At 42.0% G+C, this 25,962-nt stretch overlaps 1 protein-coding gene across 8 annotated transcripts in view; it reads right to left on the bottom strand.

Annotated features, from left to right (window-relative positions):
• LOC6506847 (cyclin-dependent kinase 14) overlaps positions 1 to 25,962 on the bottom strand; it is an 82,973-nt gene that overhangs the window by 11,460 nt on the left and 45,551 nt on the right. For 6 of the 8 annotated variants that reach the window (XM_032454786.2, XM_001957088.4, XM_044714896.1 and 3 more), the window contains 2 exons: positions 12,805 to 12,996; positions 3,405 to 3,443 (listed from right to left, as the gene is read on the bottom strand). In XM_032454786.2, coding sequence (XP_032310677.1) covers positions 3,405 to 3,443; positions 12,805 to 12,996 — 231 coding nt within the window. The remainder of the gene's footprint in view (positions 1 to 3,404; positions 3,444 to 12,804; positions 12,997 to 25,962) is intronic. The other 2 variants (XM_032454788.2, XM_044714898.1) reach the window with 1 other exon arrangement.

Here is a 25,962-nt window from a genome sequence, read left to right as displayed (position 1 = left end):
GCTGAAAGATGATCCAGACTTTAGGACAGTTAAAAAAATGGTCTATAGTTATAATTTATTATACTTTTGAAAAGCTATACTTGACTCTAAATAAAGTGTCCTTAGAGTAGAGTTCTAATATATCAAAACCCACTTTAAAATCCTTATGTCTTCATTTATTTTTCACTGTGTATCCTTGGCGTTGTATCCTCTGTATGCTGACAGCGATTAAATGGGCAATATGCGCCATAAATGAGCCAAATAAAAGAAAAACTTCAATAAAAAAGTATATATATTTCAAAACGTTCTCCTTTTTGAAGAAGACCACCTCCTCCCAGCCTCATGTCCTTTGTCTAGCCGTTCAAGTGGAATGGCATTTGGTTTCGTCGCCGACGTCCTCGCCATCATCTTCCAATTCGTCCTGACAAATCAGCGAGGAAAGAACAACAAACGATACGAACGGCGAGCATTTGATTTGCAAAATTGACTGAACATTGGAAAAGTGCCTGTAAAATTGGAGACTAAGAGGGCAGGGCAGGGCTGGGCCGGATATGGCATAGATGGCAGGATATGTAGGAGTGAGTGTGCATTGGAAAGTCTTAAAATTGAATTGCTGATGCCAAAATATCTGGCAGCAAGGATCAGCCAGCGATATGGCGACATAGCCTTCTTGGCAACGATAATTGGTTATGAGAGTGGCAATGCGAAAGTTGTTATATTCTTGGCATGACTATTTTTCGGGTCATCAGAAGTAGTTATTATTATTGCTAAGCTCTCGAAGGGAATATTGATTTTCGAGATGTAGCGAATTAGGGCGGAAAAGTGCCGGAAAGCGTTGCAATTTTTTGGCTAAGGACTTTCACACTGCTGGTTCGTTATCACTCCCTGACCCACTTTGGTTTCATCTTCCCGCTGCGCCTCCTTAGTTACGTTCTTCGTCCGCCCCATAAACTTATTTAGTATTCCATTCTCTCCACTCGAAACTCTTTTCTTTTCTTTTATTTTTTTATCACCTCCCAAAGGCTGATATTACGCTTCCCCTTCAACGCCCTCATATAAAGTTTTATTGTACTTCCCCGGGCATAAAATAAAAAAAAAAATACAAGAATAAATGCGAAAAATCTGTGACGCGAAAAACTTGAAATGCAAACAGAAATCAGTACAGGAAGCTGTCGCCAAAAAAAAAATGTCAGCGTAGAAACTAAAATAAAGAAAGATAAGATGAGGGAAATTCGGTTGTAAAAATGAAAACAATGAAAATTATGCAAGCGCATCAAGGAGAGCGTCCGCGAATAAAAAAAAAATATGATAAAAATAGCAAGAGCTGTCCGCGGTGGCTGCCGCTGATGTCTGGCACATCCTGCTCCTCCGCGTCGTCCTTTGCCAGGGTCCCTCTTGTTGATATAGTTATGCAAATGCTATGCAAGGATGTCACGTTCTCCCGCTGACTTAAAGCCACGCACACATGGGACAAATACAAAGTGAGTGTGCCAGGGGAGAGAGTCCTTCGTCTTGCCAGCCTGCCCTCCATTCAAGAGCTTTGGGCATTTAAATACATTCTACTCTTCCTCCTAAAAGAATTAATTCCACACATCTAGTTTGTTTAAATGATCCTTTATTTATTTTTGTTTCGAGGAGTCTCTGGAGCATTTCCCCCAGTGTATCCAGTATCATGTGTGCTTTCAGTCTGGTGTGCCCAGTGCCCCTTCCGCTGTTGTCCTTTTGCATTATTGCATATTATTGTAATTTCTGTTTACTATTTGTTTTTGGCTTTGCAACAATATTTATGTCTCTCGGGCCTGGCCTGGTCTGGTCTGGTCTGGTCCTGGGGCTATACACATAAATGTCATAAAAAAATGAGAGAAGTAGCAAGGAAATCACAGCGGCTTGTTGCATAATACTGAGTGGGTCAGCGGCCACGCCCCATTGTAGTGGGGCATGAAAAATCGTAAAAAATGTGCACATAAAAGTTTTTACTTTTCATTTGCATATGGATGAGGAGGGGGTACAGCCATGTATTATTGCCGACATCCTCCCCTTGTCTTTTTTTTTTTTTTTTTGTTTACAAGAACACACACACATGTGGGTATATAATGTATATTGTTATTCATATACGCGTGTCGAGCATTTGCGTAAAAATTTAATAAAGCGACACTCGAAACTCGACACTTCCGTTCCGTTTTTCGCCCACTTCCGGCCGGCGTCCTACTCCATTTTCCGTTTATTCCTCGAATTTATTTGTGGGCCGACGGGCGGTGGGGTGTTCTTGGCCAGGAAATGGCATTTTGATAAGTGCAATAGCAACCAAAAACCCGCGCCCATCGACCACCACTCCCGAATTGCCCCAAAAAACCGAGGTCCCCAGCAAGAAAACAACCAAAAAACAAAAAAAAAAAGGATATTCATGGGATTTTATCTGGCGACATTTTAGCCCCTTTTTCGCCCACATTCGCTGTTTATGTTTCTGATTTATTATTCAAGCAAGAAATTAAATTTTCTCCTTTTACTGCAGCGGAGGACCATCGAACGCCAGGCCCCTTATCTCCTACCACGGCTTCTCTAAACTGTCTGCACGTTCTGGCATCTCCCCGATAACCTCCTTGAACCATCCTCCAAGTCCTGGCCTTTTCCGTTTAGTGCCTAAAATTTATTGTGTTGTTGTAGAATTCAATTACAATACAGACATCGGGTAGCAAAAAGCGGCAGACAGGCTACTGCCTAGAATCTACTTGAGTTTCGGGGAGGATATGCAGTGTTGCATCCTTAAATGTTTGCTTTCGATTTTCCCATTCCTCGAAAAGCCATAAACTCGGTTCGAATCTAATTTTTCTCTATCTCTGAATATCGAATTTTTTGATAAAAAATATCTAAAAGTGGCTATTAAAGTTGAAGGGAAATCTTAAATGGATTACTCTGAGGGCCAAAAAAGTTATTAGCCTTGTTTAGCATTCAAGATTTATAGTCGGCCCGAATTCAATTACGGCGATGACAACCTTTTTGGGGCTCAGACTTGCATCCTTGGATTCTGGGATCCTTGAATCTTGCCCGGGTAAATGTCTCAATATGACAATGATGCCGCCCGCTGCGTTTTGTCATTACTTTTGGCTGTCTCCTGCAATCGTCCCTTGCCCGGTTCGCCTTTTATTGACAAAAGGATACGATCCAGCGAGCAGAACAACACACCAGCTACCAGCTACCCGCTTCGTGCTGACATCTATTTTAATGACATTCTGAAAGCTCTGCCGCATAAAATATGGCAATTTAAATTGCTGTCCGAAGAAAACTATTAAAAGTCGAGACTATTTCCGGTGTACAGGGAGAAGGATAATACGAGTAAGGACATGCTGTGTGCAAACAAGAAAATTCAAAGTAACAGACTACAGATTTTGGGGGTAGGGATTGAGGAATAATAAAAAGCATTTTACCTTGTGGTTTGTTATTATCATTTTTCGCAGATTCTTGTGCTAAAAATAAACAAAATAGAAAGAAAAGTGGGGAGAATTTGAAATTAAAAAGAGTTTCATTCAAAAAAGCGGCAAACAAGTTAAAAACTATCATAAACTAGGTGCTAAAATGAGGGTTGGGAGGAAATGATTAAAGTGCATTTGGGGGTAAAAAGCTGTTAAAAGTGCAAGTGCGATAATAATCTTAAAATAATTTATAATACTTAGCCAACCAGATCCGGTTAACCCACAAAATCCAGTCAGGGACAAAGTTTATCAAAATAATGCCCCAGTTTTATGATTTACAATCAATTAAATGTGTGGGTTATACGATGTTCTTCTACGATGTGCCCTCATCCTCGAACTCTGCCCTGCTGCCCTCTGACTTGTGAACTTTGTTGACAAATAAAAGCATAAATCGCGCGTAATAATTGGCCGAAAACAGGAAAAGCCAAGCCAGCGAAAGGAAAGCACATTTAATGGCTTATACACAAGCGCATTGGACGTGGTCAGGAGTCAGGATTCAGGACTGAGGACTCAGCACTCAGGACACAGAACGCAGAACGCAGGACAATAAAATCCAACAAAACAGGGATTGGAATAGAGTGGAGTGTGTGGAATTCGAATCGTAAGCGAACACATAAAAGTCGTTAAAAGATTTAGTGTACTCTGGCTATACTATTCCCTGGCTCTGTGCATTTACTTCACACTGTTTTCTTTTCTTTTTTTTTTGAGAATTTTTCCTCTTATATGTGTTTCCGATTTTTATTGAATAAAGAATTGACATTTGATTAGAGATTTCGGTTTCTCCACTGGGACTTGTTCTAGCTCTACGGCGTGAGCTTGAGCGTGTCTGGGAATCAGCTCATCAGTTCCAATTACAGTTTTATTTATTGCTTCCGAAAACTCCGACAAAATGTGGTTGCGAAGCACTGTTCTTAAATTGATTTGTGAGTGTGGATTAAAACCAATATTTTTTCATAAACCAGCACTTTCTGGTTTTCCTTTGCAGTGACAAGTAAAAACTGAAATTGGTTTGTGTTTTTAATTACTCAAACCTTGTGGAAAAACAATCGATTTGGAAAAAAATCAATTTCCAATTAGGTAAAAGCGACCGAGACACGTACAAACAATTTTCAGTCTCAGACAAAAACGTGGCAAATTATTAATTGCTGACACCGAGAGTCCTGGTCCTTTCCCTTTTCTTTTGTTGAATTAATTACCCACTCCAAGGATCTTGTTAGGGGTTTTCGCCGAGAGTGCAAACTATATTACTTAGTGAGTGAGGTGAGAACATGTCAGGAATGTGCAAGATTCAACACTTGAAGCCTAACAGGCAGGCAGCTTGCCACATCAATTGTGAGTAAATCCCTCACAGAAAAGGCTCAAGACTTCGGCAACAGACATCGACCACTTTGATGTTTTCTAATTAAGGCGAACAAATCCTTTCTCGTTCGAACTTTTCCACATCCTCTCTTCCACAGCAGCTCTTCCGCAGCCGGCCACATATCCTGGCGAGACAGCCGGGCAAACACACAACACACTCTCTGGCACAAGAGTGTGTGTATTACTTAACAAATTACATACAAATTACTTAACTGCCTTGGGTGCTGGGGATGGAAGAAAGATATTACCGCTGCACACGCTTCCTTGAACGAAAGCAGGAAAAGCTTGGAAAATCGCTTAGCGTTTATAGGGAATATTATAAGAGGCACTGGGAGAAAAGCACAACACTCATTTCAGCAAGAAATCAAAGGTTTTGTGTAATGAATAGTATGCGATTTGACCTTTTTCTAATAATTTTCTTCAAGTGCCAGATATCTCTTGATATGCTCGGCCTGTCATGTCAAAATGTTTACTTTTCTTGCTCTGCCAAGACTTCCACTTCCACATTTAGACATTGTTTGTAATTCCCAAACAAAAACAAGAACAGAAAACAAAAAACAATTGGCGGCGCATCATTCCTCATGTCATGAGTTCCTTCCGAGGGGGTGGCTGGGGTGTGGGTGGAACACATATGACAGCATATTTGTTTGCGAAAGGGGTTGTGCCGCGGCGCAACTCGCTCCTTAGACATTTAAATTGGCCAAAAAGAACCGCTTCCCAGGCGAACAAAAGGAATATAATCCAAGGACTGCATAAGGACTATTCTTATACGCCGAAAAAACACCAAAAACAAACTGACGTTGATGATAATTAAGGGCGAGAAGCGGCACAAAAGTGGCTTTCACTTGGAAGAGGTTGAGTGGCATACTCGTTTCGAGCAATCAGCGCTAGATGGCGCCACCTCAAAGTGTCGGAGGCGGCAGCGGCGGCGGCATGAAATGGAATTACTAACGGAAAATTAGTGGCATTGCGCACACATGGCGTATGCTTAATTTCCTGTATGCCTCTTGCACACTTTTTGCCTTTGTCCTGGCGAAAGCGTGCGAAAGTCCTGAAAATTATGCTCATCATTGTGACACAATTAGCGGGTGGCGGCAAAGGCTGCCGAGCGGCAGCACCGCCTTGCAACTTAACCCTAACGGATGTCGACGCGTCGCGTCGCGGTTTGGTGGCAACTCTGGACAGCTACACCGAAAGAAAATAAATGACTTGCCAATAGAGAAATTTTCATATGAAAACAATGGGAAAAGTAGAAAAAAACTCTCAAAAAAAGAAGCAATTTTTTGCACTGCATCGGAGACAGGAAGGACCTACCAGGATACGCCCTGCTAGGCCACTGCAATTTTCCCATTTTTCTATGAAAGTCATTTCATGCATGCGGAATTAGTTTATGTGCGCAATTTCAAAAGAAGTGCGACCCATACGAGGCACAGAAGAATGCCCCCCAGCCTGGGGTCGGTCTGGGGTTGCAACAATTTCACACTAAACTCTGGTATTATGTAACATTGTTGCGGGTGTGGAACGACCTAAAAAAAAATAAAATAAAATGGGAACAGGAAGTAGGAGAGGAGCTCTAAAAATATTTCGAGGCTTATTTTATTTAAGCTTAAATTTAATGCCCATTTCCCGAATTAGAGTCCCGAAGAAGGCCAATCGAAGGATATGTACACCTACCGTAAGCCAGATTAATGCCAGCTGAGTCCTGTAGTGACCACAACCTTTATCAATTGATTTGTCACAAAGTGCTCCATCAGAGGAGATTTACAACCTCAATTTGTCGTCTATTTACTTGCCACTTTTTCCTTCCCAGACGCCTCTCTCTTCTTTCGGAAATTGCACAATAGAATCGAAATGAATTGATTTCTAATGCGATTCTTTGCGAGGACTGAGTTTCCAGGTTAAGGACAGACAGACAGACAGGTGGTGAAAAGTAGCCACCGGGATAGAGCACTGGACCAGTGCCAGGATCCAATTTATTTGCAGTTGCAGCTGCGATGTACCCGATATTAATAAGCTATAAAATGTCTGGGCTTCGTTTCCCTTACGCCAGATAAAGATTTATCAATAATATTTTTACAACCGGTCGTAAAACGAAATTAAGGACCGGCAAGATATGCTTGAGTAATTGAAAATACCTTGCTTTATTATTTTCGCCCTCGTTTTTTCGCTTTTAATTAACTTCAAAAGTTTGCTTCTATAAACAACAGCGGTCTGTGTTTATATGAAGCTCCCACAATTCAATACCATCGGATTTCATTCCGGGCATTCGGAGTTCTGCGTTCAGCGTATTGGCCACTGATTTGCGGCAACTGCAAACAAAAGGCGATGGGCGTGGCAGTACCGCCACTGCAATATATCATCCGTTGTTTGTCATTCGAGGCAGACAGACTGGGACTGGGACTGGGAGCAAAAAAAAGTGGAGACAGAAGTCAAAGCAAGTGCACAATGCTTCTGTGGAGCTCTCGTCATATACGAAAACGCGGCATTGTCAGGAAAACTGTGAAAATAGGGGAAAAAAATCAAAGCAGAATTGCTGGGCAATAACACACCCACTGAGCGATTGAGCGGATTGGGATGCCACGTAGGACACAACAGGACTCGGGGCACACGTAGACAATAAGCGGAATATAGCCATCGGCATATGCAATTCAAAGAGTGATGTTTGGTCGGTAAATAGGCCTGAGATAGCACTGATTGATCCTCCAAGGATCCTGATACAAGATATTGCATTTTTCCATTCAAAAGCTTGTTTAATTTATTGGTCATTGCGATCAGGGCAGTATACCTGGAAAACTATAAATATTTCTCATACAATTTATGGCCCATTTTTCAGATGCAAAGTGACCTAATTTATGGCTAATTAATTCACATAAAAATGTTTATTGAAAATTAAACGCTTCGCCGTTAATAAATCATTATTGTCTGATTGCCCCATTACCAATTGCTATTCCTAGTTCCAATGTCAGCTGCTATATTCGAATGCCAAAACTCAATCAGGCATTCCACCCGATGGTGCTGGTAGCTCTCCTCCTCCGGCCTTTGGCTCTGCGAAATGTAAACGACAATCAACTTAAAATGCAGCCCTCCAAAAACGTAATGGGAATAATTTGCAGCAATTTCATACGAAAGGACTCTCGCCCCAGACATACGGCACATACCCACCCACACACTCACCTAAATGACAATCAAAATTTGAAGTGGTGTGTGTGTGTGTAGCAGGAAGGAAATGAAAGGAAACGCCGGACCGGCCGAAATGAAATGCGTAGGCTATAGGTAAACCGGTGGGGATAAAGCCCGACGATGGATATGGCGATGCCCCAAGGCTGTCACAGTCAACACACAAAACGGACGTTATCTGTTCAGAAGGCCAGGACAGGCATATGACGAGCCTGCAGCGAGAATTAGGGGAGGAGTGAGGCACATGTGGCAGGGACTGAAGGATATACTGAGCCAAAAAGGGGGACACTATAAGCTTTAAATACCTTTAAGGGGATTCTTCTTAAATACAAAATCTAACATCCTATATTAAAGAAAAAAGCTGGTCATTTTGATTCAAGCTAGACACTTTTCTTTCAGTGCCTTGCCATAGGAACGGAGTGCTCACTTCTCCCCAAGGACCAATACACAAATGTATGGAAACGCCTCGGCCGGTGACTGTGGGTATTTCGATTCGGATGTATCTAGTATCTATGTGGACAACCACATTCGAGTTTTGCTTATAATTTACGCACACTTATGCCCCGAACGTGAGTGTTACAAGGATATCAGTTGGCGCAAGCTGGCAGCCAGGAAGGACCACCTTTAGTTACAATTGCCGCCACCCCAATGCCAATGCCTACTGCCACCCACCCCTCTAAGGGCTCTGTCATATTATGAATCCTAATTCTGTTCTGGGGTCTGGGGGCTTATGACCCGAGGTCCTTCGATGACGTTATGGATACTTCAACTGTCAGTCAAAATGAGCGCTGATTGCAACCTAAAAGCCCCTTTGGCGTTTTACTTTCCCATTCCAAGAAGTTTAATAAACCAACAGGACATTGCATTCATTTTTGATGAACCCAGGACACGGGTCTATAATTTAAGACAATTATCGTTAAAGGTTTTCTGTCCATTTCATATCCTTCTGGCATTTACAACTTTAAAAAGTAAAACCTTTCAGGACCCTAGGCCCATTATTATTTTTATTGTATCTGCGGCCAAGGAATTTATAATGACAAGCCAGAATTTTAATATTGTGCCACTTTCTTAGACGGGTGGGGGCGTGCCACTGCCCACGGGCCATTGTTGGCCACAGCAAGATGCAATAAAATAAAAATGCTCATCAAACCGGTGGGGGGCTGGTGCGATGGCACTATTAAAAAGTTTTCCAGCACATTTTCGAGACGAGAGACCCTCCCTTTTCGGTTAAGAAATAATAAAGAGCCAGACCAGAAGACCAAAAGGACGAATAAAAAAGGATGTTCTCTGTGCTCCAACTCGGCCATAATGAGCTTAGTATGCATAAAGCGGTGAATTGTCAAAAGATATTTTCTGGACAATTTTATTTTTCATCATACAACGACCAAAAAAATGGTCCAAGGATGGTCCAAGGAAGGACAATGGTGAAAATTGCCGGGGGGCAAAGCCACCAAAAGTTGGTGGGGCGTGGCTTGACTTTGGATTATTATAAAGCTTTCACTCGGGCTAGTTGGCCGGACAAAGTTGGCGAAAGAAAATTGATTGCATTAGGACGGCTCAAGGGGTGTGCCGGAGACAGCAGAGCAACCCCCTTTTTATATAGGATCTTGGGAGAAAAGGGTGCAAGTTTCAGGGACAGGACTTGCTTGTAACCTGATTCAAACCTCAATGGAAAATCAAACTGCAAACACCTTCTGACTCGGATTTTAATGAACCAACTTGAGCTACATTTATACTTTGTAGCAATGTTTTTTAAAAAATGCCACCAAAGCCCGCCAAGCTCGCCTGGCCAATTAGCAAACTTTTCATTTGCCAAAGTCCCAAAAGAGTGAAATGAAAACCCCTTTTCGCCCTTTGATGAAGCCGAAACTCCTTCAGTTCTGCGCTCTTTGCTCGATATGCAAATGCTGTGCAGTGCCTGGAAAAACACTCGGAAAAAAGCCACCAGGAATGAGGAAAATCAAACGAAGAGAAACATTCAGACCGCAAATTTTCCATGTCATTGCATAAGTCGCTTCATTAGCCCAACCGACCGAAAGCAGAAAAAATTGTCCCACGCAGGATGAGATCAAACAAAAAGGGCAGCCCGAGCAAGGGCTTAGGGAAAGAGTTCCCCAAAAAAAAAAACACAGAAACGGAAACTAAATCATTAAAAAGTGCGGGAAAGCCGCGGAGAAAACAAGTCAGCCAAGGCGACATGTTTTTGCTTCGCCTAATAAACTGCAACGCTTCTGACAGAGGGGATGGTGTTGGGCTGTTGGTTTGGGGTTTTGTCGCCCTTTATTTCAGGGGGGGAGTCAACTGGAAGCCACAACAAAGACGCTGCCTAAAACCGCAAGAAAATGCTGTGCAGGGATTCCGGCTGCGGCTGCCAGTTAGAATTTTAAAATGAACCGCAAGGAAGACCCCTAATAGATGTCGAAGGTATAAAAAACGGAGACCGAAAATTGTCAAAGGGTTGCTGCGAAAGGACACCACCCCCAAGGATACAAAGACACGGCAGACACGTCCACAAAAACCGAGTGAAACAAAAAGATTACTTTAAGTATTTTGCCAATAAATTTAAATCACAGACAGTTGGTGCTCCCCGGGAGGAGGAGGACGAGAGCAACGCACTCCGCCGGAAGAATCCTGCGAAAGGGTGGCAAGGAGCAGCGCAAGAAAGAAATAAGGAAGCGGCATTAAAAACAAACAACGCACAGGATCCACCGAGTCAAAGTACAAAATAAAAACAAACAAAGGCAGAAAAAATACGAAGCGAGCCAGAAGCCAAATAAAGCGTTAAAAGGATTTATGCTCAGGTTGAGTAGAGTTTATATAAGGACCTCCAACCGTCGTCCCATGAAAGTAGCTTACAGGTGGTGTCCTTCCCTTGAAAAAAATCTAAACTTCTCACTGTTTATCACAGCAGGGAAGGCCTTCTCACTCCCATTCCACTTCCAATTAAATTAAATCCAGAATTTTATGTTTCACGCATAATTGTTAAATATGATTTAGAGTCCTTGTTGGGGTGGGTGGTGGTTGGGCTCTAAATTTTATGCGAATTCTTTTCGCTTTTGTTCGGTTTTTGGCAAATATGTTTTTTACAATTCCCGCCAGAGTGGGGTGGGAGGATATGTTCGCATAATTTGCGCATATAAACAATAATCTTTTGCGAAAGCGTTGAACATAAATTGTTCATATCCTGGACAGTTTCTCCCCTCCCCTCTAATGCCTTTAGAGCATCCGAAGATAACTTATAAATCATGTAATCAGAACGGCAACAACAAAAAAATAAAATGAAAGAAATGGGAACAGCATGAAAAACTGAAATTGCTTTTTGCCAACCAGAATGCCAGGAGCCAGGATCCGGGGGTGTCCTGTGTGTGTGTCTGTGTGTGTGTCTGTGTGTGTGTGTGTCTGTGTGTGTGTGCTAACTGTGTGGAATGCTTTCAGAACTCTGTAATTTATTGTGCGTTATATAACTTTATGATTGTGTGGGCATATGGGGTGGCTTAAAAACCCAACTTTTCCAGAATTGATTTTGATAGATAAGAGAATTAAAAACTTTGCCTCGATAGTCCTCTGAGCTATGGACGTCGATTGGCAGGCTAGTTTTGTTTGCTTTCCGAGTTTCTAAATATTTGAAGTATTTAAATTAGTTCATAAACTCTAAAAAACTATTTAAACTTTAAGAGATTAAAGAATAAACTATACAATTTGCTAGATTTTAGAGATACGTTTAATATTGTTTACCTACTAGGTAAATAGTTGAAAGTTTTTCGCATTTGTGTCACTTTCCCTGGCCTTGTCCTTTCACAGGAATAGTTCCACAAGAAAAACACATAATTCAGCTTTGGAATTCAATGTCAGTGACGGCGTTACATAAACTTTAAAGCCCAAAGAGCCCAAAGAGGGAAGGGTCGGTGGGGAAAAGTGCTCTTTCATGACGAAGAAGCGGCAATAATGGCCATGGAGTTTAAAATCCGGCAGAGATATATGGAGCATGCACAATATCCATTTGGTTATGAATAATTCGCCCTGATACTGTTCTGGTGCTGCTGTGCATTTGCTTGTTAATATTTCCATTTCCGTTGCTTTATGGCCCGATTCCGTAACGCCTAGACATCATCGGGACAAGACAAAGGGCGACGCACACAAAGGCCGAGGAGTTGAGTTGAGTGGCCCGCTTTACAAGGACCATAACAAGGAGCAAGGAGCAACAGGAGCAGCTTCGAGTAGAGGAGCAACAAATGAAGCCATTACATTTGCAGGCTTATCATATCCTTGCGCTGGCACTCCACTCCTTCGTGCTACCATTGTTTGCATAAAATTGCAATTTACAATTATGAGAAAACGGAGTACAAACTGGCAAAGAAATGATGACAGGGTGGAGTGAGCTTATCGGTGAGAATTTCCCATAGATAAGCGTCAAATGGCGTAGAAATGGAACAGGACTAACTTGTTTGCATTAGCCAAATGAGACAAGAATTTGATAAATTTTCGGCCAGCAAGGAAGCTTTCACAATTAGACACGCTGCCTCGAACAAGATGGAGGCATAAATTATTGCCAAGTCAGTCAGGACTTTCTTGGCATCTTATCATTAAATTAGTTCTGCCCGAGGAGGGCTGCTTAAATGAGAGATTATTGCACAAGCGGGCGATAAATTACGCAAATCCTTATGAATGAGTCTCTGCTTTGCTTAAATTGTACGAAAATGGCTTCACGCTTGAATTTCATCAAGTTTTTCGGGGAAAAACTAAGCAGAAACTTGAGGGAATTTCAAGCCAAGTATGTATATCTTAAAATAAATATATATTTAATTTTCTTAAAACTCACCTCCGTATCTGCAATTTGTTTTGTCAGCGGGTATATTGCCATTGGGTTCGAGCCGGTCCAAGTATTCCTCCGAATTGTAGCCGTTGTATGGAACTTTGTTACCGTGATTGTGATGGCCACCGTGTCCGCCGCGATGGTGGTGGTGGTGATGGTGGTGGTGCGTCGAGTCATCGCCATCTTCCCGCGAGATTGCTGCAAAAAGTAGGTACAAAGGAGTTTAGTTCGAGTCCTCTCGAGTAAAGTTTTCGCCCTAATTAAATTACATTCCCGCCCAAACTCCCCGAGCCATTGAGATGTCAATAGAGTTCGAGTGCCTACCAGCCACTTCACTTTGCAGTTTTCGGTGCTGTCGGTATTTTTGGGGTTTTCAAAGCTATTAGCTTTGACAGTTTTTGAGCGAAGTGGGTTGAGTCGACTGCCGGGGTTTTGGGTGCCAATCAACGCCTATTGGTCAGGCGGCCCTTTTTTAGGGTCAATATGCCAAGCTTTTTGTGGCTTGTGGCTGTGAAACCGCAGGATTTGTGGCTACTTTCCTGCCTTCTGACATTCGAACACAAATAAGCTTGTCGAGTTAGGAGCTAAAATATTCCAATGCCGAAATCTTGCTTTAAGTTTTCCACTTTTAATTGATTTCTTGTTTACTTTTTTAACTACTACCCATGATCTTTTGCTTTAAAGGCTAATATCCTTATCTGAGCTTAAGGAATTTTTATTATAACAGCTCGTAAACGGGGGGAATGAGCCAAAAGGATGGTCAAAGGATATCTGGGGGTGTTCAGGACAAACATTCGGGGGTATTCGGAATGTGCCGAATATGCAAATGAGAGCACCAGCGATGACGACGACGACGACGCTACAAGCAAACAAAAGGCGAAAAAAATTGCCTAAGCTTTTGTACAAATTTTATATGGCAGAGAGGTAGTGCCCAGAAAGGACACGGACAGAAAACGGGGTAAAAGGAAGAAGGACTCTGGGGAGGCGGTACCACAACCGGGCGCTTTTTGCCTTCCAATTTTTAAAACGGAAACACAAAAGGCAGAGCCGTGCCGGGCCAGGAGTTTAGAGATCCGCGTTGGCCAACTTTACCTGCCTGACAGAAAAGGGCCAGGGCGAAAAAGAAAAAAAAACGCGCAGCGAGTCAAACGGAAATTGGTTGGATATTAGCTTACCACACACTGACACACACACCCGCGCATGCAAATCCTTTTTTCGGGTGTCCTGGCGAGCCTGCAATTTGCTAACGATATGCATACAAGTGGGCGTGGCCCAAGTGAAGAAAGGAGAGTGGGCGCAAAAAAGTCAGTAGGATTTGTGCCGCAAAAGTCAGTCAATAAATTGTAATCAAGAAGAGTGAGGGCCGCTAACCCAGGACTAAAGGAAATTGAATGGTTGAGGAACAGTACAACAAAAAAAAGAGAAGTCCTTTTAAGGATGAGAATATTTCATCAGTTCTGGGGAACTCTAACTAATAGTCATCATATGGCACACCAGACAAAATGGATTATGGGGAGCGAATATGTTTAATTAATGGGGAAGTGGCAAGTATGCAAGTCCGCAAGTCCGCAGTGGTGCTTCCACCCTGGAGAGGATGATGTCACCACCACAAATCACAAATTACCGCAAATCGTCGCTACAAATAAGCAATTTATTTGCCAAGTCAACCGAGGAGGAGGACTGGCCAGAATGCAATAAGCTTGCCCCATGATTCCTGGAGGTCTGGGGAGATTTGGGGAAAGAAATCTCATAAAGTTGTGCCAAAACACGATGCCTTGGAGTTGGAGATGGAGATGGAGTTGGAGTTGGAGTTGGAAATGTAATCAATAAAATATGTTGAACATAAACTACAAACCAAAAGGGAGTTTGCCTCAAAACCAAGGGAGTGGCAGTTGGAGGAAAAAATCAATGGGCGGTTGAGGGATATTCTTAAATAATAAATCATTTCAGGGAATAATATTTATTAAATGTTTTGATTTTAGGAAGAATATTTGAATGGAAGAACAGTGCCACCCCCTCAGTTGCTTCAACTTTTGTTTCCAATTTGCAGTTTCCCCTTTTTTCTGGAGCTATCCTGGCAAGTTGCCAGAGAAAAATAACTCTACTTTGGTCCTGCAGGAAACTTTAAAAAGTTCTATACTCCCTAGCCCCCGAGTGATTTAAGCCAGGACGGAGCCGGGAAAGAGCCAAGAAAATACAAATACCGCTGACGCATGAGTGACAGGACAAGGCGAGAACAAGAAACCCTGGCTCGGACATTGGCAGGACACCAGAAAAGCCAATTGGACAAAGCTCGCAAATTGCAGAAAAGCCAGAAACAACAAGAAGCTAGATAGAGAGGGGTAGAGTCCAAGAGATAGAGACAACAACAGCGGCAAAATTAAATCAAAGCAAAACCACAAAAGGAGAAAGCCAACCAGCAAAAAAGGACGAAAAAGTGAGAAAACTTCGTCGAGTAAATGCAATAAATTTGCAAGGATCTGGGAGGAGAGAGAAAGGAGTATGTCAGCATGAGGGAGATGGATGGCAGGAGGAAGAGAGATGGCCATTTCCAAAGAGGAAGACAAGGACCTTTTTATGCTTGGGGCCAAGGAATGCGTTCCTATCCCCGGGGGAATCGGTCTTAACGGCTACTAAAACCCAAAAAGCTACCAAAAACTTTCAAAACTAGGAAAGTGTTGAGCTGGCAAAGGATTGGCCGCAATAGATGGCCATAAAATGGAAAGGATCGAAGGATATCCTCGATGATTATGACAAGCAATCAAAAGGAGAATCCAGAGATATGTGTGGGATTTTATGCGATTAGTTACCTAAGGAAGACTCTTCTTTTTCTGTCTAATTTAAAGACCATTTCTCCGAATTAACCTGCACTCAGCCCTAACCCGGCAAGTGTAACCAACGAATGCTCAACGGACAATAGACTAAATCAGTAATTTATCCTTCAAATTGGCCACCGCAGTCCCGGGCACCAGCCCAGACAAAGCCAAATCCAATTGAATCGAAAGCTGATGTGACACTTCAAATGCTGACAAAATACATCGCATTAACGAGCAGCCCAGCCCGGCCGCTGGCTGTGGCTGTGGCGGCATCAAGGACAATGGCAAATGCAATTTGCGGACTTGCCACAGGAAGGGCGACAGGACGAAGCCAGGGCAGCTCAAATAAAATGTTAAATTTCAAGAGATTGCAGCGGTGGACGAATTCGTGATGGCTTCGAGTGTGTGTGTGGTCATGCAATTAAGGCTTTTTGCAATTAAATCAATTTATCAATTGATTTTAAGCAAGGCTGGCAAAAAAAAAATCAAAAAAGAAGAACCCTCCGGAAGAGCTCCAGGACTTTCCAGCTTGGACATTTTCAGAGTAGCTTCTGGGTTTTCACTCTGCAGCTTCTGCTTTAAAAGGCAATTTCATTAGCATTTCAAAGTGCCGCTGCGGCTCGTCCTCCTGCCCTCCATTTCCGCCCCCGGCTGCCAGCCAGAGAACAGAGAATTTTTGCCAGCGAACAGAGTCAATAATGTTGTTAATTGCCATCCTCCTACAATGGGCGTGGTCCTTGTCGAACAATGCTGTTGCGCGTCGGCAATTAACTTTTGTAAATAATGCATAATTGTCGAGCGGAATGCAAAAGGAAAAAATATAAAAAAAACACCAACACAACAGAGAAATAAAAAATAAAAAAATAATATTAAAAAAAAAACACTTACAAGCGAGCAATGAACTGTTTAAACTTTCAACTTTAAACTACTACAAAAGGGTTCGCGGTTCAATTGAATCAGTCGGCCAGACGGGAAACTTAATTGCTTTAATTATTTGCATATTGGAGAGTCCAAGGAATTACAGAATAATTTATAAATATTTACTCAATTTAGCACATTGTTAAATATTCAATTACATCTCTTGGAATTCCTTTAAAGCATCTCTTTCAACTTCAAAGGCATGACACTTTTTGTAGTTTGTTTTTCATAGTTTGCATGCTGATGAGCTGATGATGAGTAGAAAAAAGTAAGAGGACACCCATTCTAGTTGACGAGAACGCTGGCTGTGAACTTTTTAATTTAATTAATAGACGACGCAGCTCCGGCAAGAACAACATTGAATGAAAATGAGACGAGAGTGCCAAAGGGGAGAAGCTCTGTACCCAGGTACAGGGGCATTGAATTACACAAAGTTCAGGGAGGGAATCCGAGGCAGGGTGGGTGGGATATCAGCCGGCTGCTGTCATGCCAACGCACTTAAAACTTATTATTAATTAAAAATAATTTTTCGCCACGGAATCGTGTGGTAATTTATAGAATCGAAGGATTAAAGCTCAGCAGGCTCTGAGCTCTGCGGTGGGAAGCCCACCACAATAATGTCAAGCACGAGCAGGTGGTGCTCCTGGGTTTCTGTTCCCAAACATTTCCACACAATTTTCTTCACTACACAATTAACTTTAATGACTGTAAAAAGAGCCATGTACCAGGGCACTTAGGAGGGCATTTTCCACTGACAGCAGACAGTTCAAATTGTAAAATTGTTTGTGGCATTAAGTGCGGTTAAGTGGTTTTCCCAAGGTGTCCTGTCCTCCTCTCCCATCTCTCCGGTCTCCACCGTCTACTGCAGTTGATTCTTTTTGACAGAAATTGAAAATTACAACAAGCTTTTCATATCCAGTCTTCCATTTCCACATCAAAGTGAGTGAGCTCAAGTCAGTCGCCAGAAACCGATTTATGCTTTTGTCAGCTGAATTTGAATTCGATGCCCCGAGGCTTTCGAACTCCTACTCCTCCGCCACCAAAAAAGGTGAGTGAGTCAGGGGGAGGGAGTGGAAAAGAAATCGTAAATCTTGGCCAAACAAGTTAACACTTCTGGCTGAGCAAAGGCAACATGGAGTTAGACAGCCAGACAATCAGACAGGCCCGGAGGCTGTAGCTTTATATTATATATACGTATTCAGGGAAAATAGACAGGACCAGCCAGGAGGGGATTAGGCGACACAACAACTGGCGGAAGGTTGAAATGGCTGGCCTACGAAAAGGCGCAAAATGTATTTATTGGATTGGTGTTGAACTTTTCTCAATACACTTTCAGATCGACAAGGTATTTTTCCAAAAGGGATTTGTAGTTGAAGCCTGTCGTTTAAGATAATAATATCAGTTACTACTCTTTTTTATATTTGCTTAAATAGTATTCTTTTTAAGAGCATTCCAAGTTCGCCTTGGCCTCAGAACACTTTCCAAGCCCAAGAAAACTTCATCCAATTCCTGTCAATTGAACACGCAACATTCGACGGCAAGACGACAAGGAGAAAAAAAGGATATCCATTGGCAAATAAAATATTTAAGGCAAACATTGCGCCAGGACATGGCCAAATTGAAGGCTCAATAAGGCGAACTTTTGCCCACTTCCAGGTCCATTGTCCCCCCCTGTTTCCCCACTAAACCGTTTTGCAAAAATTGTCAGAGGCCTCTGGCAAACTTATCCTTTTGCCATAACAAACGAGGAGTAGGTCTCTTTTGACGAAAATCAATAAATATTTGAGGAGCCAGAGACAGAGGCAGAGGCCGAGGCAGACCCAAAGGCTGAGAGAACAATCCTCGAGATTGCATTTAATTTAAAACTCATAAATACGAAATGCGTTCTCCACTTGATAATCATAATAACGAAAAAGAAGAGAAACCTCTTTATAAATTGCAAATGAGATTTTTGTGCAATGAAACTGGTTCCATAGCAATTTGTACAATTTTGGCAGCAAATCTGACAGTTCGAGCTGACATTTTAGACCCATTCTCCTTCGAGTTCAAATAATAAATGTGATGGAAAATTATTGAAAACATGCCGAGTGTAATGGAGTGTTAAATACAAAGCACGGAAGTCGAGCCTCAACGACTGCGTGTTCAAGTCACCAAAATGTCAGGAGGAAATAATTAAGAAAATATTTGGCAAGTGGAAAGTGGCAACGGGCAAGTGAAATGCTATTTCATTCGCTGAAAATTGAAATTGTTAACAAAACTTGAACTGAGCAGCTGAAAGGGCTGGGCGCATTGTAAGCGACTATCTAATTGAGCTGAGGACTGAGTCTGTCTGCCAGCAGACACAATTGCTTCTCTGTACTTGAGACACTATTCCCGAATCCATCGGATGGGAATTATAATAGCTCCCCAGTACCCATTCTCCATCCGCAGACCCTGTCTGTTAACTTGGCAGATGAGCATGCTCCACTGGCAGCTCGAGGATTTCATTTGTTCAACCTTTCAGCTTCTACTTCAGCTTCAACTTCAACTTCAACTTGACTTGAACTTTTCTCCATTTACGCATATTTTAAATGCACAAAATATGCTCAAAGGGTTGCTCCAAGGATGGAGAAGCAGGGAGGCAATGGGCCGGATTGGCAAACATTTTTGCAGCAATTTAATTTGCTTTCCTTAACGCAGTCACTGCTCCTTTGCATAACAATCCTCGACGGGGTGGATTCCCAGCTATCCTAGGGATAATCAACATTTTCACTCATTATCATTATCAAGTCGCTGACTCTTCTCTGTCGAGATGTGTCTCTTTCTAAATGTACTCCCTTATCTCTTTCTGCCTTGAAGTGCCCTCTAGGGTCTTCAGCTAATGGCCGGCGGCGCCGGAAGTTTTTTTGTGTAAACTCTTCTCGTTTCTATTTCTGCCATCACTCCCTTTTTGGGTTTCCTAGTGCACTTGACTTCACAAACTATAAGGCAACTAGTTTGGCGATACATCAGCAGAATAGTTGGTTATTAATTGTAAATCCTAAATAAGTTATAAATATTTTAAATTGTCTTTATACTCATTATTTTTAAAAGAAACTCGAAGCTACTCAAAGGTTATCCTGTCTATAGGTCTTCATATTTTTTTCTCTGTGCATTCTGACCTCCTCTACTTTGGGACTGGAGTTTGTAAATATGAAGTTTGATAAGTGGGCGGCTTTCGAGGGGAGTGTCTAAGTGTTTGGCCTCGTTTAGTGGGTTGGAAATTGGGGAGATGCCGCCACTTGACTTGGCGCAGACGGCAAACGTCGCCGAAAAAGTTTCTCTAGGTGCTGATTCTTTATGAGATTACTTTCCAGACTTCGAGCTATGGAAAAAAGTGTATTAATTCCGGGCAGACATATTTTTGACTTTCAATAATAATGAATGAAAATGGCATGAATCATTAAAAGGAATTTATCTAATTAGGATTGTGGATCCCCTGCCCTTCAGTGGCTTCTTCCTTTTTTGTCTGTAACTCGGCCCACTGTTCTCAAGTTTCGAGTTCCATCGCCCACCCAGTCACGCACTCACCCACCTCCTTTCAACAATTTCTTTTTTCTGTCCTTACAACTTTAGCAAAATGCTTTTGTTTATGTTCTCTTAAAATGGCAATCGCTGACTTCTACCATCCGCTTCTCTGGAGTTTCTTTGTCATTTTTTTTTTTCGCCAGCAATGTTGCCACAAATGTCGTTACGTGCACAAGTTGCGCTTTTAAAATAATTACAAAAGAAGACAAGCTGAGAGTGCAGTCTGTTCTCCCTACTCCCCAAAATATGGTCAAAGTTTGCAAACAGACACCAAAAATGATGGGACAAAAAAAAGTGTAGCATGCTTTTGTGCGATTTTCTGAGGGGGTTTGAAAGCCACTGAAGTCACACAGCTGTTACACAATATGCCGACAAAAAAAAAATGGGATAAAAAATAGAACTAGTCTGCACAAAGTCATATATCTATATAGATTGCATAACGACATCAGTTACCGGTTGGCGAAAGTCAAGCCAAGCGTGGCTAATGCGAAAAGGACTACAGATAGAGAGGCTTTCAGAGTCAGCGTCTTGGAAAATGTACTGCACTCCTTGCTGCCACATGTCACTAGCTTCATGGCAAAAAAAAATGTATAAATATATTTCATCTATACGGATTGCATAGAGCGTTTAATACGCAACACCAGTGCACTGGTGGGGCGAAATAAGACCAACCGAGGAGGCTGAGACAATTTATTATGCACAGACGATAAAGCGTTTTGTTGGGGCAACAAAAAAAAAATAAAAATAGAACAGGGCACGGCTACAACGGCAGAAATGCAGGAAACAATAGACAATGCATGCAGGAGGCAGCGGGGGCACAGAGGTGTTAATACTTGGGGGGGTGGCTACCCCCAAAAAGGCGGAAAAAAAGCGAGGAGGGGTGCTTGCATTAAAATGCCGCCAACGCAAAGTTGACACTATTTCTTCGGGGGAGTTTGGTAGCTTAGAGCAGAGTTTGATGCACGGGGAGAAATTTTATTAAACTTAGCTTTATTTTCCGCAAAAGTTTGATTTGAGACAAACTTGATTTAATTTTTGTATTTTTTTTAAGCTTATTAATACTCTAATTAATATTAAAAAGTATTAATATATTTTTCTCAAAGTGCCCTTTAGTTTCGGACAACTTTCAGCCACGTCATCAGGCAAACATTAAGCCGCCAGAGCCTGAAACTGAAATGGAGACTGGCTTTTGTGGGGGCGTTAATGGGTTAAAAGTGCGCTTAGAGCGTGTATAGATTTTATAATGTGTTTGCTCTCTGTCATCCCCCCCCCCCTTTAGTCAGCATCTTGCATGAGTTGCAGTTTTTTTTTTTCTTCCTGCAACCAGAAGAAAGGAAAAAGAGGACGACACCTGCAAGCGGCATTTTTTCTCACTCGTCCTTTGCCGCCTTCACTTCCGGTTGCTGAGCTGGCAAACTTTTCCGCATGCGAGTATTATGCGTATGTTGGTATTAGTGTGGGTAGATGTGGGGGTGTGTGAGTGTGTGTGTGGGCTGATTACAAAATACAGTTTAATGTTGATTACACATGCAAGGAGCAGTGCCTGAAAGCTAGAGGGAAAGGCACTCACAAAAATATATAGAGAGAATATCCAACTAAAAATTAAGTATTCACATTATTAAAAACTATTTTAAATATACAGTTTTTTAAATCAAAAATCTAAAGATAAAAAAATAAATATTTAAGTTAATCTAATTTCTCTCTCTGCTAATACCTTCTGCTGTCGATGCCTGATGGTGACTTGGCTCATATCCCAACAAAAGGCTTCTTCCTGCCGTGACTATCCATCTCCCTGCATCTGCCCTCTCTTTCCGATCAGCTATGCCCGTCTCTTTCTATAGCAAGTCTCATTACTCATACAATGTTGACACTAAACTAGTTGTCTGGCTGGCATGCATTAATATAAAAGTGTGAAAAATGTCTCTTCCCCTTGGTGGTGTCTTGAAATTGCTTTGGAAACGACAGTAAACAGTGCTAGTCCTGTTTCAAGAATTTCCCAACTAAACAGTTTTACAATCACTACTCGCTGGGAAATTAAGGTTTTACAGCCACTGTCTCGCCAAACTATACAAAACAATCACGCAATCGAGCTAAGTATGCAAATTATAATAAATTAGCTTTGTTTATGAACTGCTAATGATTTGGTTACGATTTTATGTGTTTTGGCTCCCGCTTTTATTTACGTTTATTATTGTTTTTTTTCTGTGCCTTTCATGTGTATGAGCGTTTGAGGAAAACTGTCGCAAATTTGATTTACAACAGCAGGAGAAAGACGGAAAAAAAGACTGATTTTCAAGCAACATTTCCCTGTCACCCACAGAGACTGACAATTGTCATGACAGACATTCATTTTTCAGCAAATATGCGAACGGTCGGACGTGATGTCGCATTCGAAAGCAAAGTAATGATGATGATCAGCTGGCGAGCGAGAGCTGCTAATGCGATAATCGCACAATCATATTAAATTTAATGCGATTTTGGCGAATAACTTTTTTTTGGCGCATTGGCAACGGGCACGTGAACGCGAAAAAGTGAATGGTTAGACCCCCTTTTAGCAGAAAATCTGTAAACCTATCTGGTTTGCTCACGAAGGTGTTAAATGGAAACTGTATACATTTTTTTGTCATGCAAGGTTTATATTGTTTTACAAACCCAGTATCGAGTTTAAGAAATAGAAAGTGCAGCTTTAGTTTTTCTATCATTTTTTAAGGCTGAATATTGCCTTTCATCCACCAGCCATTAATGTCGAAAATTTCCCTTATTCATTAGCTGTCGGAAAAGCCATAAAAAAAAAGAGACGAAAATCTGTGCGAACCTGTTCCGGAAAGTTTCCCCCATTACCTGAACATGTCAATCCAAAAGGACCGCCCAGGAAGCAGCCCAAAAAATGAAACTGAAAGAAATTGAATTTCTAAAATTTCCACCACCCCACCGCACCGGGAGAGAGAGAGTACAAATTTGTAGCTTAATGAAATTTAAAACTTTCGACAGCTTTAATGAAAATAAATATAAATTTGTTTTCTTTATTCTTTTTGAGATCTCGAGGAAGTAAATCGCGAAAAGCCTTTTAACCCGGGATTAGCTTTTCGGGTCTCCGGAAACAGCAAGTTTCGACAACTTTAATTGGTTTAAAATTGGAAAGTGCTCGGAAGCTGGATAAACAAATGCAAATTGGAAACCGGGATCCGGGAACAGAATCAGCAAAAAACAGAAAAAATTGTGAAACAAAATCCGGCAGGCGAATATTTTGTGACAATTTCTGTTCGAGGGAACTGAGTTACTGAGACTACCCCCTCAGTACCAGCCACCCACCATTCCATCAATGGCTGCTGTCAGTAGCAACCAGGATATTTTTGTTCTATATAAATCATAAATAAAAAAAAAGGAAAAACACGACAAATAAAGGGAAAACAAGGAGGCTCGCTTATCGAGTGTTTAACTTTGTGTAACTCGAGTCAAAGAATGGTTGGGGTGGGGCTTTGAAGTGGGTTTAAAGTGGGATTTTTGGGTGGATATCCACCTTGGTCGCTGGTCAAACAGACGTGCCTACCGCAAGCTGCAGAGGGGGTGCCCTCATATCGATTGCAGGACCACCTAACCGCCTACTACCCCCCACCCAACGCTCCGGAATATGCAAAACCACCCCTGGGGTGGAACAACAGTGGTTCCTGGCTGATAAGCAACATGGCAACAAAATGTTGAATGTTGCAAATGCCAATGTGTGTGGCAGCTTGAGATAGCTCCCAAAAAGGGGGTTGTTACATATCATACACTTGAAGAAATGTGAAATAAAAAATGTTTTCAATGTTTCAAATGTGAGATTTGAATAATTTATTTTGAAACAAGATTATGAAAATGTCAACCTAAGAATGGTTTAAATATTTTAATTTTGATTTGAAACATTATTTTCTCTCTGTTTATTTTTTGGTGCATATTTTGAGTGATGAATGGGTGGCATGGGGTGGCTGATGCTGCCGGGTGGTGAGTGGTTGAGGTGGTGGTTTCAGGTTTTCGATGGCCATGCAAATCCGTCACGGTGAGTTCTACGTGGACCACTGCCACTGCCACTGCCGCCGTCCAATGAACCCCCGAAAATGCGACAGCAACACAGTTTTGGGCCAAAATGAGTGGCAATATTTTCGACACGACTGTGTGCGAATGTTAACCCATGAACCGTGTGGACTGCGGACTGTGAACCCCACATTGGCACGTGTCTGCACTTTGAGCTCAAACGAAGCAGCAGCCAACTCCATTAACAGAGGCCTGCTGCACAACCCTCAGCATCTCGTCACCTGAGGCAACCAAAAAATCGAGGGAGTCCTTGTTTTAGGATTACTGCCATAGCCATTTTTTTATTTCGCTACTTTACCTTACTTTACTTTCCTTTTTTTTTTAATACGCTTGTTACCCACTGCACTTGAAATGCAGTGAGCCATGAATCCCGGTAGGGAGTGCTTTAAACAGCAGAGGACTTCCCTTAAAATTCAACGTGGTTAGCAGGCTAAATGCTTTCATATCGATTCTCAATTTAGATGAATATTCCATTGGCATTTTCTCGTTTTCCCCACAGCTTTGGTGTCCTGATTTCTAAGCTCTCTCTCCGCCTCACGTTCTGGTTCATTATTTTTTATGGCCATGCCATTATCTCTTTACATATGTCTAAGCTATTCGGATCTTCTTTTCCGCCCCCAATAGCTTTAGGTTTTCTGGTATTTTTTACTTCCATTATTACACTTCCACATTACCATTTTATTGGCAGTTCCCGGGGCAATCCCCTCAAAACTGTAAACTGGCATTTAACGCCAGTCGCATCGCGAAGAAATTCGCACATTTCAAGATGTGTATTAAACACCCTCTACTCCTCAGTGGCATCTGGCTCTGTGCAAACAATTCAGCTTGCAATTTCCAGCTACTAGACCCATGCCCATGCCCCCTTATTCAGGGCTGGCTCTCAAACAGATTTACATGCGATTTGCATAAATTGAGTGCTTCCTTTGAGGCCGCCGCTGATGACGATGCGGATGTTGTCGTCCCTTAGGCCACTCTTCCCTCACACGTCCTCCTTTAAATACCCCCAGCCAGGACCACTTTTCAAATGAATTTAAATCTCTGACAAAGAAATGGCTGCCGTTTTGCAAAAAGTTAATGTTTCAATTATTTTAGAAATTCAAAAGACGTGGAGAACACATACTCTACAGACTCAATGGTCTAGAAGAATTAAAATAATATATTTTGCTAACTCATAGCTTCAATTAGTTGGGAGAACCCTACCCTTCTCCCAACTCTCCCCTATTGGTATAATTCCTTTTGATTTTTGGTCACAGTTTGTGGGGTCATTGAAGGGTTAAGCTGTTTTTTATATTGTTCTGCTGGGAAGTGAACAATTTGATTTGACATAATTGGGGTAAAGTCAAGCGGAAACGATTATTGTGTGCATGTGAGGGTGTGGGTGTTGGGGGGATGGCGCAAAAAAGGGGGCGTGTGCACAAGCAAAGTAATTCAATTTCCTGGGCTCACAGCACTTTTTGGCTGCTGGTCAAAAAATGGGAAAGGGTTCGGTTCGCTTGCCTCCTCCTCCTCCATTTTGCTTTCCTTTTTTTCATATTTTTCATGCTGTCGCATTGCGTCACCACCCACCCACACCTGCCACCCGCCGCTTAACCTTCCCACCCACCCTGCCAGCCAGTTAGTTTAAACTTGTTTGCTTGAACTTTTTTCGTTTTCTGGCTGGCCTTTGCATTAAAAATGCATGCGAAAGTCGTTTGACAAAAGTTTCCTCTTTGGCTTAGGTGAGAGACAAAAGTGGCTAAAACAGAGAGTGGATGGGACACCCCCTAAATGAAGGCCAAAGGCAAAGTTCCCCCATAAGCAAAGTTGACAGTTA

Source organism: Drosophila ananassae, chromosome 2R (genome assembly GCF_017639315.1).
Source record: "Drosophila ananassae strain 14024-0371.13 chromosome 2R, ASM1763931v2, whole genome shotgun sequence".
NCBI classification, from domain to species: Eukaryota; Metazoa; Arthropoda; class Insecta; order Diptera; family Drosophilidae; genus Drosophila; species Drosophila ananassae.
The sequence above is the reverse complement of the archived record's forward strand: the minus strand, read 5'-3'. Positions and strand labels throughout refer to the sequence as shown.